We start from the raw sequence: 14,958 nt of genomic DNA, 5'->3' as shown, positions 1-14,958 counted from the left end.
GCTTTGGTTTAGCAATGAGCTTTTGGATGCGTTTAAACACACACACACAAAAGGACACATACTGGCTATGGGAAGGTGGCCAAATATCCATCAAGGACTATAAGAACCCTGCTGGGGCGCACAGAGCTGCAGTTAGGAAGGCTAAGGCTCAGCTAGACCTGATATTGGCCAAAGATGTCAAGAACAGGTTCTTCAGCTAAGTGAGCAGAAGCACAGGGAATCATAGAATCATAGAATGGTTTGAGTTGGAAGGGACCTGAAAGATCATCTAGTTCCAACCCCCCTGCCATGGGCAGGGACACCTCCACTAGAGCAGGTTGCTCAAAGCCCCATCCAGCCTGGCCTTGAACACCTCCAGGGATGGGGCATCCACAACTTCCCTGGGCAACCTGTTCCAGTGCTTCACCACCCTCACAGTAAAGAATTTCCTCCTAATATCTAATCTAAATCTCCCCTCTTCCAATTTAAAACCATTACCCCTTGTCCTGTCACTACACTTCCTGACAAAGGGTCCCTCTCCAGCTCTCTGAAGGTGTAGTCCCTTGCTAAACAGGTCAGGGAGCCTAGTTACAAACAATGCTGATAAGGCAGAGGTTCTCAAGACCATCTTTGCCTCTGTCTTTACTGGCTTACCTGGACCCTAGTTCACAGCCTCAGGTAGCTACAATAACATTACCTGTCAACCGGCCAGTAGTGGAGGGAGAGCTGGTCTGCATCCTCTTACAAGAGCTCAACTGACATAAATCTATGGCCTGGGCAGAGCCCACCTCAGGGTCTTAGGAGAATCATGGAATCACGGAATTGTTGAAGTTGGAAGGGACCTTCTAGAGATCACCTAGTCCAACTCCCCTGCCAAAGCAGGATTGCCCAGAGCACATCACTCAGGACTGCATCCAGGCGGGTCTTGAAGATCTCCAGAGAAGGGGACTTTTTTGAGGGGCTCAACTGTGATATTCTCAGGCTGAAGGATGTTTTGCTTACTCTTGTTAAGAAAGACAGTGGAATAAACATGCTTTCCTGCATGCAGTGTTATGATTTGTGGCTTATTAGATGATTTCTACACATATGGATAAGTGTTTTTTCAATGGACATAGGGCAGTATCGGTGCAGGGCTGTGCAGGAGGCTGCCTTCCTTGTCTGCCTCGGCTGTGGCACAGGTGAAACTGCTTCCAGCTTCCCCACTTGAGCTGATTGAGCAGCCTTTCAACTGGGCAGGGGGACTGAAGGGGAGCCACAGGCCCCCATGCATCCTGGGTGTGGAGGAAGCTGCCGTACATCTCTGCAGGTAACAACAGCACAGACTCTCTTAGAAACTGATTTATTTTCTTTTCTTCCCCCATCCAAAAGCCACTCTCCCACACTGGGAGAGATCAGAGTTACAGCAGGCACAGATGTTGAACCAGCTGGTTTCTTAAGGGATAATATAATTGAAAATTTGCTGCCCTGAGCTCACAGTCACCAAAGATAAATCCCCCTCTCCGCCTTTTCCTGTTCTTCAACGTCAGATATTTCCATCCTGGCTGTGAGAAGGAAAACTAGATATACAAGACCACTCTGGACTACCAGGTCTTTACAAAGATCACTTTAATATCATAAAGCAGCAGTTGTTATGGGAGAGCATGACCTACAGGATTACTTTGTTCCAGAGTTTGGAAAACTATGGATGCTACTAGTCAATATGGAAATCTTTCCATCTCTGTGGAGGCAGGAAAGGCCTCACCTTGTCTCCTTTCCCAAAGCATACAGGGAGCTGCATAAGAAATAAACAGATTTTAAAAATAATTCCAGGACCAGCAGTTCTTTATTAGTCTCACTCAGATTAACTAGCTTCAGGGAACAGGGGGAGGTGGCCTCTGACACTGTATATTAGCAGCAAATTATGAAACAGTTTGCTCTTAGAAGTACACCCAAGCTGAACTCCCTGCACAGCAGGAACAAGCCTAACTGCCATCAGGTCCTCCTAAAGCAGCTGGAATCTCTCCACATTTAAGGTAAGTGAGTGGGTGTATGCCTCTGACACAAGACCTCAGAAAGGGTAGCTACTTCTGCAGGGCTTCCCTTGGCACAGCTGTCCCGCATGAGCCATCACACGGCAGCTGTGAGCTCTGGCTTCACCATCCACAGTATAAAATGGAAGCTGTTGAGAGGGAGACTCTTTTCCTGCAAGCTGGGGGTGCAGTCAGGCAGCTGTTGGTAAGTAAAAAAAAAAAAAAAAAAAAAAATCTCTTTAATTTCATGTTAAGGTCTTTTTAATATCATATTAAGGTATCTCTGAATCTCAAATGGTTGTGCTTGGTAGTCACATAATGTTCTTTTTGCCATAAAAAGGACCTGTGGGGGGGTGGAGAGGAGGAGAATGAGATTGATAAATGTGACGTTTCAGGTAAAGGTTTTCCCCTGTTAAATGGCAAATCTAGGTTATTTTTCCTTTAGTAAGGCTATTTATCTAGCAGAATAAGATGTAATAGCACTCCTGCTGAAAGGAGCAGCCTGAAATAATTATTTTTGGTAACATTCCAAGTGCAGACAAGCTGTAAAGAGCAGAGGGTGTAAGATGATTAGTAGCTGAAGGGATTCTGTGTAAGCAACACCTGTTCTTGTTTTGAATGTGGTCCTTTCTTTGATATTGTGGTACGTGTGATGGTACCTGTGGTCTCTGGAGTAACATATGAATTTTAAAACAAAATACGTGGTTTGAATTAGATCTGTCTTTATAGGTTACTTAACTATAGTCTTATGCTTACTGGACTAGTAAAATTTGAGTTATAAATGATCGTCATGGGATGCTCTATCACTCAAAGAGTCAATGGATGAATAACAATACATCCTCCAGTATATACACTGTTCATAATGCATGTAACCGCTCTTTTATTTGACCCTGGATGAGCAGTTTGGTAGATTGTGCCAGTTGCTGTTTGATCATGGAGTGGTTAGAGTTGGAAGGGACCTTAAAGATCATCTAGTTCCAACCCCCCTGCCATGGGCAGGGACACCTCCCACTAGACCAGGTTGCTCAAAGCCCCATCCAGCCTGGTCTTGAACACCCCCAGGGATGGGGCCTTAACAGTTTCTCTGGGCAACCTGTTCCAGTGTCTCACCACCCTCAGAGTGCACATCTGTGTGATGTTTTAGGTATGACTGGGAGATGTGCTGCTTTTTTTGGAAAAGCTTTTTTTTTAAAAAAAAGAAAAACAAACCAAAACCCACCCTTATGCTGTTTTGCTTTCTTTAGTGTTTTGTGGGATAAATACTGCCCTGTCTCAGGTGTATGTTATCAATTGCTCATGGCTGTAAGGCATTACAGAGGCAGAAGCTGAGTAAAGTGACAATGTGTCCCAGGTTAGGTGTGTTCAATTACCTAATTGGAGAGTAGCTGGACACCTGGAACAGGTTTCTTAGAGGGGTGGTCGATGCCCCAAGCCTGGCAGTGTTTAAGAGTCGTTTGGACAACTTCCTTAATAACATGCTTTATTTTCCTGTCAGCTCTGAAGTGCTCAGGCAGTTGGCCTAAGTGATTGTTGGAGGTCCCTTCCAACTGGAATCATTGTCTTCTCCCTGTATGGGAGCACCCAGCCAAACCAGTTTCAGAGCACAATAGGTGAGATGCAGGGAGTTGTCATCCAGGCTTCATCTCCGCCTGGGCTTCATCTCCGCCTTGCCTTATCTATGTAGAGATAACTTGGGGGGAGCTGCAAAAACAGCTCAGGCCTGGGTTGTCTCAAGATTGCATCACAATAAGAACCGAAACCGAATGGAGCCTTAACTCCCTTAACAAATAAAATGCCCAGAGTCCCACCCCACCACTATTCCCATGACTTTGAGTGCTAGACTTCACAAAATTGGCTACAGAGACTTGGCCATCACACCACCAGAGGTAAATATCCCAGATAGCGTAATCCACTCAGGCATAATCCTGCACCCCCACAGAATCAGGAAATATAAACCGCAAGGTTTGAGGAGAAAAATGGGGAATTTTCCAATGATACAGCTGGCCTGTAGGAGATTCATCCCCTCCTTGTCCAGGACGCTGTACAGGGTAACTTCCCAGGGATTGAGCGACCTTACCTGAGCGAGAGGGTAAGTGATTAAGAAACATACGTATGGTATAAGGCATGCTATTAAGATCATGATTTGTGCACTCTTTTTTAAGGTATTAATATCTAGCGCACTTGTGGTTTGTGTTGTTACTTTTTGGGATCGCTTGTAGGTTGCAACAGTGTATTCCACGAATTGCTTTTAAACTGCAATAGTGTAATCGCCATTGTACACATAGAACTCGCAATAGGGACGTATTGGACCTGTGAGTGAAGTCCAAATAAATTGTTAATTTGAACCTCTCGGTGAAGTCCTTTTTCCTGTTTCGTCACGCTCCCTCTCATGCCTCTCCTCCCATCTGTGGCAGCGGAGTGGAGCGTTCAGGGACAGTGGTGTTCAGGTGACGTCTGCCACGTTCATTTCTGTTGCTTTGGCATGTCATGAGTGGCGGGCATTAGTCAGGGTCTGTGGAGCGGAAAACAACTAACTTGTAATGATACCTCTGGGCAGAACTCTGCTACCTGTATGCAAAGAGGAAAAAAATAGACATTTCTGTAGTGTGTATTTGTATCTAAAAAAATATGCAAGTAGTTACGTATTTGCCTTGCATTGCAGAAGTGATTCTTGACCGGACTTAGACTTAAGACAACTCTTCTGCCTTATCTCTTTCATTCTGTTTCTCTACCCCATAAGAACATCCTAATCACAGGCTCCTAGTCCACAGACTGTCCTATCAAAGCAGGCTGACACAGGGCAAATGTGTCCGCACCCTGAGCTACCTGAGCAGTAGCTGGAAGGAAGGAGGAGAGTCAGAAGGGCTTTACAGGGAAGCACAGGGTAATATCAGGAGAAATTAAGTTGCATTTAAATGCAAGGAGGGAGAACCTGTACTCATTTTAACTGCAGGAAATCTTTAATCGTTTGGCTGAGTCGCTCCCTGCTTAAAAGGCAGGCAGATATTCTTGTAAGGCTATTTAATTTGATAGCTGATAAACTATTGAATCACTATACTGATAATAAAATGCACTTTTCCTGTTTGGCCCCAGACACAATCTACAACAACCTGTAGGCAGGAATCGAGTATTACTGAATAATCAAGCTTGGAAATTTACTTTTTTTATTTGGCAATCATTCACTTTATTATATATACATATTTAAAGTCTGTACATTGTAAAATACAAAATAAAAGCGTTTCTTTATAAGTTACAAAATTAAACAGCTACATTTGTCTGTAGTTTAGCCATCATTTACTTAAAAAATGGAGAGAAATCTTGTTGAGCCATCATTATATTCATTCACAATAACCTTGGTATAAAACATCCATACAGAGTAAGTGTACAAAATAGTGTACAGTTCATATAAGCTGTGCAAAGACAGCAAAGTTCAGTCAAAAAATCAAAGAGGCATATCCACTTTCCTCTGTCCACACCATGGATAGCAAAGTGGAAAATAAGCACAAGCCTGTGGGGAAAAAAAGTGGGTTAGACAGTGCTTCCAATATAATATTGATGCATAAATTAAAATGAATAACAAATAAATATATAAGGTCTCCATTACACAAGGCACACTTGCATTATACCTCAGAAGTCATTCCAGGGATTTCAATGGGTCTGTTGCCCAAGTATCAGGATATTTGGGGTGAGGACGGAGCCAGCGCTTGGTCTGTGTCCCTCAATAACTTTATTTACTTTTGGAGGCAAGGGTTGCTACATCAGACCAGTCTTCAGGGGTTTGATTTCTTAATAGTATCTGGAAATTCACTTGGAAAGGTAGTAAAAATGGCCACCGCTTTTATATTGTAATTTTTTGTTGTTTCTTATCTGGGAGAAAAAGATCTTCTCTCCCAAGAGGCTATACTTTCCTCCCTGCTATAAAGCAAGGAGCTGCCTATTGCATGCTCTCAGGAGAAGGTAGCTAATGGAGAAAATGTTGACTGTTAAGCAGAGGGAGTTATAAAAAGGTTTGCAGATGCTATGAATATGAAAACCTCCACATGGGGCAGAAAAATAAGGAATACCTATAAGCGGAAAGTCTTGCAGCTACGTGATAAAGAACCTGCACTGGAGAAGCATGTGGACGTTTGGGTGGGACATCACCTCTTCAATTTATAGCGCTCTGTTTTATTTACATCTTTGCAATGTCCCCATGTGATGGTAGGGGCAGGCAGGGTGATCTAAGAGACTGTTATTTCCTCCTCTTCCCCTTCCCCTTCATCATCCTCTTCCTCTGAGTCTGAGAAGTCTGAAGGTTTGCTGGGGCTGCTAGAATGAGATGGAGAAGGAGATATCTGGGAGTCCAGTCTGTCCCGCAAGTGCAGATGTTCTGGGGACTGATGGTAGGTTAAGGGATGCCGGGGGCTTGGTGGGCACACGGGGGGAACTTCCTCCTCTTCCTCCTCCTCTCCTGAACATTTCTTCCCTACGTCACTGAGGTCTGGGTGAGGGTTGAACTTGGTGGGTAGGGTCTGTTCTCTGCAGCCACCAGAAGAGAGGAGCTCTCTTTCTTTGGAGTTCCTCCACTTCATCCTCCTATTCTGGAACCAGATCTTCACCTAGGGAGGGGAAAACCACCCAGAAACAAAACAGTTCAGTAAAACAAGGACCAGGAAAGGCCTTTTGGTTGCACCCTTGAAATCCTGCTCGTGCCCATACTGAAGCTAACGAGAACCACAGAACCTGATCTTTGAGGACACTAGAAGAGGGGTTGGGGGGCAATAAGGCTCTGGTCTGTCCTGTCCTACTTGTCCAGCTGGGAATTGTGCTACTTTCTTGGCTCTGTTGATGTTCCTGGCCTCGTAACTTGCTTTGGGCTTTATCCTGGTCGTGGGCAGTTCTCTCAGTGCTTCTGTTCCCTTCTCTTCCTCTTCTCCCAAGCTGCTCCCAAGGGTGGAGGGCCCAGCTCCTCGCACCCTCTTTGCCCTCCCCACCTAGCGCCCCTCTCACCTGCGAGTCCTTGAGGCCCAGCTTGGCTGCCAGCTTCTTCCTATCGGGTTTGCTGATGTACTTCTGCTTCTGGAACATCTTCTCCAGTGCCTTGCGCTGCACGTCGGAGAAGACGGCCCGACGTAGCATGCCGCGGCGGGGCTTGCCGCGGGCAGCCAGTGGCCAGGAGAAGGTGCCGGGGATGGGGACCACAGCAGAGGTAGCTGCAGGGGGAACACACAGCAATGAGAGGAGTAAGACTGGATGCCACTACTCCCTCCCTGCCCTGTGGGTGGACACCAATCAACCTGGGGCTGTGAAAAAGAGCTTTAGGCTTAAGTAAGTGTCTCCCTTTCAGCCAGCGATCACTGGGATTAGATCTATCAATTCAAACGTATTAAATGGATCAATAGTGGCTGGTTTTGTTGGGAGATTCAAAGGTCTCTGGCCTGAAAAGGCAAAGTGAGGCGTACCAGCTAAAATAGAGGTATAATGAAAAAGCCTTCCCTCCCACTCAGAAGCATTTGATTTTTTTTTTTTTCAGACGCTTTTATAATTTCAGATGCTTTATCATGCTTGAGATGAAAATGAGGAACTTTTCTGATTCTGAATAAAACCGCTCCTCTTCAGATGCAGTTTTGATCAATCGGTATTCATCTTTTTATATTAATCTCTTCTCTCCCCCCTCCAAAGTTGGAGAATTCAAGGCGAAGACATGAAAAGTAACAGCTAATTAGCACATTGCCTGGTTCCCAATGGCATTGGTATGATAAAAAGGGCAGTTTCGCCTTAAAAAAAAAAAAAAAGGGGGGGGGGGGACCTCACCAAGAGAGACAGAGATGCTAATGAAGCGTGAATGGTAATTGTGTAGTAATGAACTAACAGAAAAAGACTGAGGACAAGCAGCTAACGCCATATATTATTGGAACAAAAGAGATTTACACTTTCAAACTAAACACAACGGCATGCCAGGCTCCTCGGGAGAATACTGATGGCACAATCGTCTCTTTCCCCAAATCATTTTCATTAAATGGACATGAAAAGCTATTTATAAAGCTCAAGTTGTTTTTGTTAGGGTATTCACATGCTGGAGAAAGGAAGCAAATTCCATTATCCGAAGGATGAATGGAAGAGCTTGGGTTATTTTTTTTCCTCTCTCCCTTTCCCTGTTTTCTTTTTAAATTAATAGCTTGTTTGTGTAATTAGATTTCTTTTTTTTTTTTTTTTTAATTGTTCTCTCTGCATCATAACACTTCAGCGCAGTTGTACCCCCGGTAGCCTGCTTTCTCGCCCAGACCATGTCGTCTGAATACCACCGACGGTCTAAACGAGAAGCGATGAAGTGGGAGACCCGAGGGGAGGAGGGTTAGGAGGCGGTGGAGGAGTAGGAGGGAAGTCAAGCCGCGCCCGCGGTACCCTCGGTCTCTCTGTAAACCCAGCAACCCGGCGAGGTGTGTGGGGGGGGAGAGATTTGGAGAAGGGGGAAGGAGAACAGGGCGGAGAACAGCTTCGCAGGGGAGCTCTGCCCTTCCTCCGCCTGCGCGGAGAGCGGCGGCGGGGGCTGCGCGGGCGCGGAGCGCGGGCGGCGGCGGGAGCTGACCGCTCCCCTCGTGGTGCTGAAAACGGTGGCGCGGCCGGGGAGCGGGGGTGGGGGGGTGTGTGTGTGTGAGGGGTGTCTGCCTGGGAGGAAGGGGACCCGCCTCGCCTCGGGACCGTGACAATCCCGGCTAATTTGCCGATCAGAGGGGGGAGCGAGCAGGGAATGTCAAGCAGTCACTGCCTGTGCTAAATCGGGCATCAAATTGGCGCGACTGATGCTTGAATGTTGTACTCCCTCCAACCTCTGAACTAGAGCATAACCCCCCGGGAGCGGGGGGGGGAAGGGGGACGGGGGACACGGCGCGGGAACACGGAGAAATATCACCGGGGTCCGCCCGGAGAGAAGAGGGGCTTTTAGAGACCTACCTGGGAAATAGGAAGATCTGATAAAGGGCTGGAAGGATCCTTCAAAGTACGGAAAGGAGAAAGTCTTGGGAGGGACGCTCTGAAGCAACGCAGGGGAAGTTTCTGGTAAATGAAATAAAAATGAAATTAGGCAGAGGGTTACCACTGGTTAGACTCGGCTGACGGTCTGTCGCTTAGTTTGGGGACCAACGCGGTGGTATTTCTCTCCCCCCTTTCCCCCCCTCCCCCTCCAAAAAAGAGTCAGACCTGAGCTCGGAACCGCCTAAGAAAAGCAGCATTTTTTGCTGCGAGGGTTTTGCCAGCAAAGCGGCCCCCGGGATGGCAGAGTCACCCAGGAGACCCGGCGGTGGCACCCGCTCTGCCTGCTCTTCCCGCCCGTCCTGCGGCCGCTCCGGGCGCGGTGGAGCGCGACTAGCAGCCTGCCAGCGCTCCCCCTCGCCCTTAAATACCGGCAGCACCGGAGGGCTCCGCAGCTCGGTACCAGGTTCTCCCTCCCTTTTCTAAACTGTCTCCCTCCTCTCCATCCCTCCCGCCATCGCCCCCCTCCTGCGGGCGGTGGGTTCCGCGGAGACCCGGAGCCGGGGGGTCGGGAGCAGGGTCCACTTACCGGCGCGGGGGGCGGAGGAGAGGATGGCGTTGACCCCAAACTTCAGGAAAGTGGAGTCGCTGCTGGATGTCTGTGGCGAACAGATCCTTCTGGAGCCGGCGGCGGCGGTGGAGCTGGCGAGCTCCGGCGTCCCCGAGTCCGTCCTGGTCGCCGAGGTCGGGGGGGACATGCTGGGCGGGGGGGCAGTCCTGGGCAGGTAACCGGTGGGCCTGCTGATCCGGATCAAATCTTCCACCAGGAAGCTAGAATGGCTGGAAAAAGCTGATTGCAGCGACTGAGGCAAGGTGAGGGTGGGAGTCGGCCGCAGGAGGCTGGGGTAGACGGCCGGGGGGGCGATGAGGCTGGGGAACATCATCGCAGGGGCCGTCCGCCGAGCAGGGCTGGGGCCGCTCTCTTGTTTGCTTGATTGCCTTTTTTTTTTTTTTTTTTTTTTTTTTTTTTTTTTTTGGTGGTTGTTTTCTGCTTTGGAAATCTCGTTTCGTAAAGATCCAGCGAGCGAGCCTGGCGGGGTTCTCTCTGCCCCTTACTCCTGGACCGTGGGTTTTATAGTGGTCAGCCCCGCTGAGGCTCTTTCAAAAGTGACAGCCCCAACAATGGGGTTCAACAAAGTTCTCCACTTGAGCTTCATTCAGGGCGAGCTCCGGGCTTCTCCATTGGTCCGGGGCTGCAATTTATGATTGGATTAGACTTCATAAGCAACCGGGGCACAATGGCCCCGCCACAAAGAAAGTGTAGTCATCAATTTTGCATATTGACCGCCTCTTTGGAATACAGCGCTCCAAAGGCTCCCAGCAGGGTTTTGTTCAGAGGCAACACACACAGGCTAATTAAATGCCTATTTAAAAGTTTCGAATGACATCTTGCCTCGTAGAAAGGGAATTATTTAAAGAAAGCACTAAATTTATTTGCCGCTCCCCTGCTGAGTTTAGGAAATAAATCAATAAATATTCATATAAATTTATCTGCGGGCTCTCAGAAAAGCACGGGTTTTGTGGGATGGAAAATACAAATTAGAAAACGTGGAACTAAGCTCTGTTGAGGGGGGGGAAAAGAAATATTCGGAGAGCGGATCCCATCGTGGTTTGAGCGCATTCTGCCCCCTGCTATTAGTATGCTGCAAAACTTGTGCATGTAGTTGGGGTTACTTTTCTATCTGCACGTCAAAGGTCCGGCAGAAAGTGAATTTGGGGTATTAACCTCTACTTTAAGGATCTGAGCTTCCTAAGTGGTGCGTATGTGTGCTCGGGCAAGAGGCTTGCCCGTTTGGGACCGAAACGTAAGCTTTATTGTAGCCGGTAAGAATTCTGCTCCGAGAAAATCTGAACGTGGAACGTGGGAAAGATCTGAACAGCTTTGTGGAACAGGAGCAGCCCCCTCAGGTGCTCAATCTGTTGATCCTCTTAGGTTCATCTACATTAAAAATAGCGGAAACGAAGGCAACGTTGTAGCATTTGGATCCTTTTGGCTAAACTATTCTGAGCTAGTCTCAGTTTTATGGGTATCGGTGGCTGGAAGCCTCCTCGCCGCCACCGAATTCACCTGAATTCGCTTTTTAACTGCGTGCGTGTGCAGAATTTCTGGAGGTGTATTCAGCTCGGTGCCGCAGAGCCCAAAGTCCCTCAACTTTCGTGCAAGGGACAAATGACATCGTCCAGCAGAAAAGTAGAAAACGGGGATTTCTCCGGCAGAGAGGTTTTTGTCTGTGGTGGCAAATATGGAAATAAGCGCGAGTGTAGTTAATTTCCTTTGGAGTTGAGTGATGAAAGCAACTATTGAGAGTGGTTTTACCTGATTTCTCTGTTAAAGACTATAACAGATGTGTTAAATGTCCTATGTTTTAAAAGCACCCTATTCAGTCCTTTGGTGTGGCTGAACCTTTGCAAGCAGAAGTGTGCAGCTCAACCATGCAGCCTTTATCCTATTAACCATGAACTAACTGTCACCTTCAGCTGTTTTCCCTTTTTACTTTTTAACACAAAGCTTTCTCAAAAATCTTATTAACCAGCTTTATTTCTCTCGATGGTTTTTGTCCGGACGTTTTGTGTTGATTATCTCCATGTCGATGCTTTAACCATTCAATAAAAGTGCATCTGCGATTTATATCACATTAAGGAAGAAAGAAAGTCTGTTAAACCTCTCCCTTGATTCAAATCAAAAAGTTATTTATTAGAGAGGACGGAATCAGCCCTCGAAATTGTATGATCCTGACAAGCTTTCCCGGTGCTGTACGCTGGCCTCCAGCAGATGAGCATCTGCAGAGGGCTGACTTGGAAGATCTGAAAGCATCACTTTGAAATAAAACCTCGCTGGAGGTTTCCCCCCCACCCCCGCCCTCCCGCCCTCCCCTCCCCGTTTTGTTAATCTTGACACTTAGCAAGTAAAGAAAAAAGGGAAGGAAGGCGCGGGCAGAGCCCAAAGGGCTCGGGGGGTGCTGGCGGGTGGCGCGGCGGGTCCCCGGCACCTGTCCCCCCCACCCCTGGCGGGCACCCCTCGGACACCGGGAGGGGTGTCCGGGCTGTGTGCGGGGGGAGGCGAGGGGGCTGCCCCGTCATGCTCCGGGTTTAGCTTTCCTCTCATTTCCCCCCCCCCCCCCCCCGCCCCCGGTTTATCTCAAGCCCGTTTATGTGCACGGCTGCTCTCAAGGTGTTATTTCGCAAGCGAGCGGGACGGTAGCGAAGGGAAAAAGCGAACAGGGCTTTCCCAATCAAATAATTGACTGCCACCCTGCCTATGCCACCCCCACTCCCCGTCTCTGTTCCCGTTCCCTTCTCCCTGCCCCTCTCGCAGCCCGCTCCTGCTCCGTAGCACATACACACACACACCCCCACACACACCCCACACGCCCCTTCCCAACCTTACCCCCCCATCCCGGCATTTCCCAACACAACTCCGCCCGGGCTGCTCCGAGAACACTTCGTTTTTTACAGTCATTATACGTTTCCTTTGAGATGATTTACCCCTTTCTTTACATATACATTGGGGGCATTTTGCCTCACTATAGACCAACTGCTGCTAATTTCTCTGGTTTAAAAAAGAGGGTCTGACATTTTCTGGAAGGTTGGGTCAAACGCATGCTGGGGCACACGTGGACCCAGTCCCTTGTGATGCGTCTGAGCACACTCATAAAGAATTCCTTAAGCACCAAGGCAAAAGGGACTAGACATCTATTGAAAGGGAAGATAGACCATAAGAAACCAAGAAATCAGACGAAAGGATCTTATTTTAAGTGATCTCCTTTGGAAGTTTCTTTTCAAAGGCAGTGATCATTTAAGAGAAAGGGAATTCTAATGTCTCGGGATAAAACCTGTGACTAATGCCGTTTGACCTATGCTCACGCCGTTTTGTGCTTCCTGCCATTCATTTTAATGTCGTTATCTTCAAATTTATTTCTTAAAAGTCACTCACTTTCTTTGTCGTTTAAAAAAAAAAAAGCGAAAGAAAAAAAAAACCCATCCCAAAACCGCCCGGGGTGTGTGTGTGTGTGTGTTGGTGTCAGGGGGGGTAGGACTTGAAGCCTGCGTGTGTCCCGGTCCGAGGCTGGTAATCCGCATGAAATTGGGAGAGCCAGCACTTCAAATCCGGAGACCAAAGAGCTCGCCTGGGCTGGACCAGAGGCGCGGAGTCGCGCCGGGAAGCTCCATCCCTCTCCCCGCGTCCCCCCGGGAGACGGACGTCTCAATCACCGCCACGGCTCTGCCCGCTCCCCCACGGGGGATAACCACCCTCCCCACCCCCCCCGCGTCTCTCCCGGGGAGATTCCCCGCTTGGGAAGGGGGGCAGAAGTTTGGCTTTCACCTGGATGCGGGAAGCCCCCCATCCCCTTCCCAAGCAGGGAAATACTCTACAAGGGACCAGGCTCCACTTCTCGTTCTCCAAATTTACGAAGGAAGCGTGTGTGTACGCGTCTTGTTTTGTTTTCTTATTATTTTTCCTTTTTTTTTTTTTTTTTTTTTTCTTCCGGGGAGGGGAGCAGGGCGAGGGATGCTCCATGCCCCCCCGGCGCCTCCCAGCTCTCTAACGATGCTTCTCAACCTCGTCGAGAGTCTGAATGGAGGCTGTGGAGGCGAAGCTATATTAAGACACCTAAGGCTTCACCTTTAGAATTCAAGCACAAGGAACAGTAACTGTTGGTTCGTTCAAAGCTCTTCTAGATCCGTCCCGTCCCGTCTCCGTCCGTCCCTCCCCCCCCCCCCCCCCCCCTTTTCTTGAAAATCCTTCTATTGTGCCAATCAAGCAGATGGTTTGCAGGAAATATAGCTTGGCCCCAGTGACCGAAACTAATTTTAACTAGCTTTCCAAGCCTGGCACGTTTGTTTTGCTCTTACAAAATAGCTAAAAAAACAGCTGGCAAGGGTGAATTAAACCCATTAAAGACACATTTATAAGAAATTATATTCACATAGGTTGCTTGAAACCCCCCTAAGAGGGGAGAGATGAGCGTATTGAAATGAAAATGTCCCTGAACACACTACCCTCCTTAACATCGCCTGAGAGTCTCAAAACATTTTACTAAATAGATTAACTTGACTATTGTTTCGCATCACATTTATCAGCTTCATTAAGTGAATAGCTGAACAAATATATTACGCATGCATGAAAAGCTCTTTTGGGGGCTGCCTTATTGTGTCCTCAGCCCTGACAGGTGGTTAACTGTGTTTCTCTCTCCTCTCCCCCTCTCTCTCTCTGCGCAAAGAAAGAGGGATCTCGGACAGAGCGCGCAGCCCAGACTTGGCAAAGGGACCTAGAGGGGAGAGTTACTTTCTTTTCCCTCGCCATTCATGCCGGCCAGCCCAAAGTGCATGCAGCCTGAAATGCAACCAGATGATCTGATCATGTCAAAAGTAATTAACTTTAGTTTAGTCTCTGTGTCTTGCTTATGCTTTACTAACTCCTTCCAAGCCTGTTTAATTTGCATCCTTTCTTCCAAATTTGATTATTTTTCTCCACTTCATCCTTTTATCCTTTCCCTCACCTCCATCTTTGTTTAAAAAAAAATAATCTGGGGTCGAACAATCCCTCTTCTTTCTTATCCACTGATCTGTCTAATAAACAAACAATCACAAAACCTCCTTAAAACCAACTCCTTTCATGAGCTAAGATTTGCACATTTTTGGATTTGCAAAATGCAATATGGTGTTTTATTTGTTGCCTTAATTTCATTATTATTTAGCACAGTGGAAACTAGCCGGGAATTGGGCAGCAGCTGTTTGGATGCTCAGATGCTGGAGGCCGTGGTCCTGCTTCTTTCATTTGTGGTCTCTGCCCCAAGAGTTTCCAAGTTAGACTGCGCGGGTGAAGCATGAAGGATGAGAGAACATGATACTTTCCTGTTTATCTTCTCTAATATGTATTTCTCCCATTTTACTCAAGTAGGCAAGAAGAATTAAAAATCCTTTTGTGTTTCAAATCAGATCTTAAATCTACTCTTGC

At 47.7% G+C, this 14,958-nt stretch overlaps 1 protein-coding gene across 1 annotated transcript; it reads right to left on the bottom strand.

The window, feature by feature from the left end:
• Positions 1 to 6,208: 6,208 nt before the first annotated feature.
• Positions 6,209 to 9,883, bottom strand: DBX1 (developing brain homeobox 1). Its single transcript, XM_074149861.1, has 4 exons — positions 9,529 to 9,883; positions 8,922 to 9,023; positions 6,978 to 7,180; positions 6,209 to 6,586 (listed from the first exon to the last, which is right to left on the bottom strand). Exons 1-4 carry the CDS (start codon positions 9,881 to 9,883, stop codon positions 6,209 to 6,211), a joined length of 1,038 nt encoding a protein of 345 aa, XP_074005962.1.
• Positions 9,884 to 14,958: the final 5,075 nt, after the last annotated feature.

This window comes from Numenius arquata, chromosome 6 (genome assembly GCF_964106895.1).
Source record: "Numenius arquata chromosome 6, bNumArq3.hap1.1, whole genome shotgun sequence".
Taxonomy (NCBI): Eukaryota; Metazoa; Chordata; class Aves; order Charadriiformes; family Scolopacidae; genus Numenius; species Numenius arquata.
Note: the sequence above shows the minus strand (reverse complement) of the source record. Positions and strands in the feature narration are given on the sequence as shown.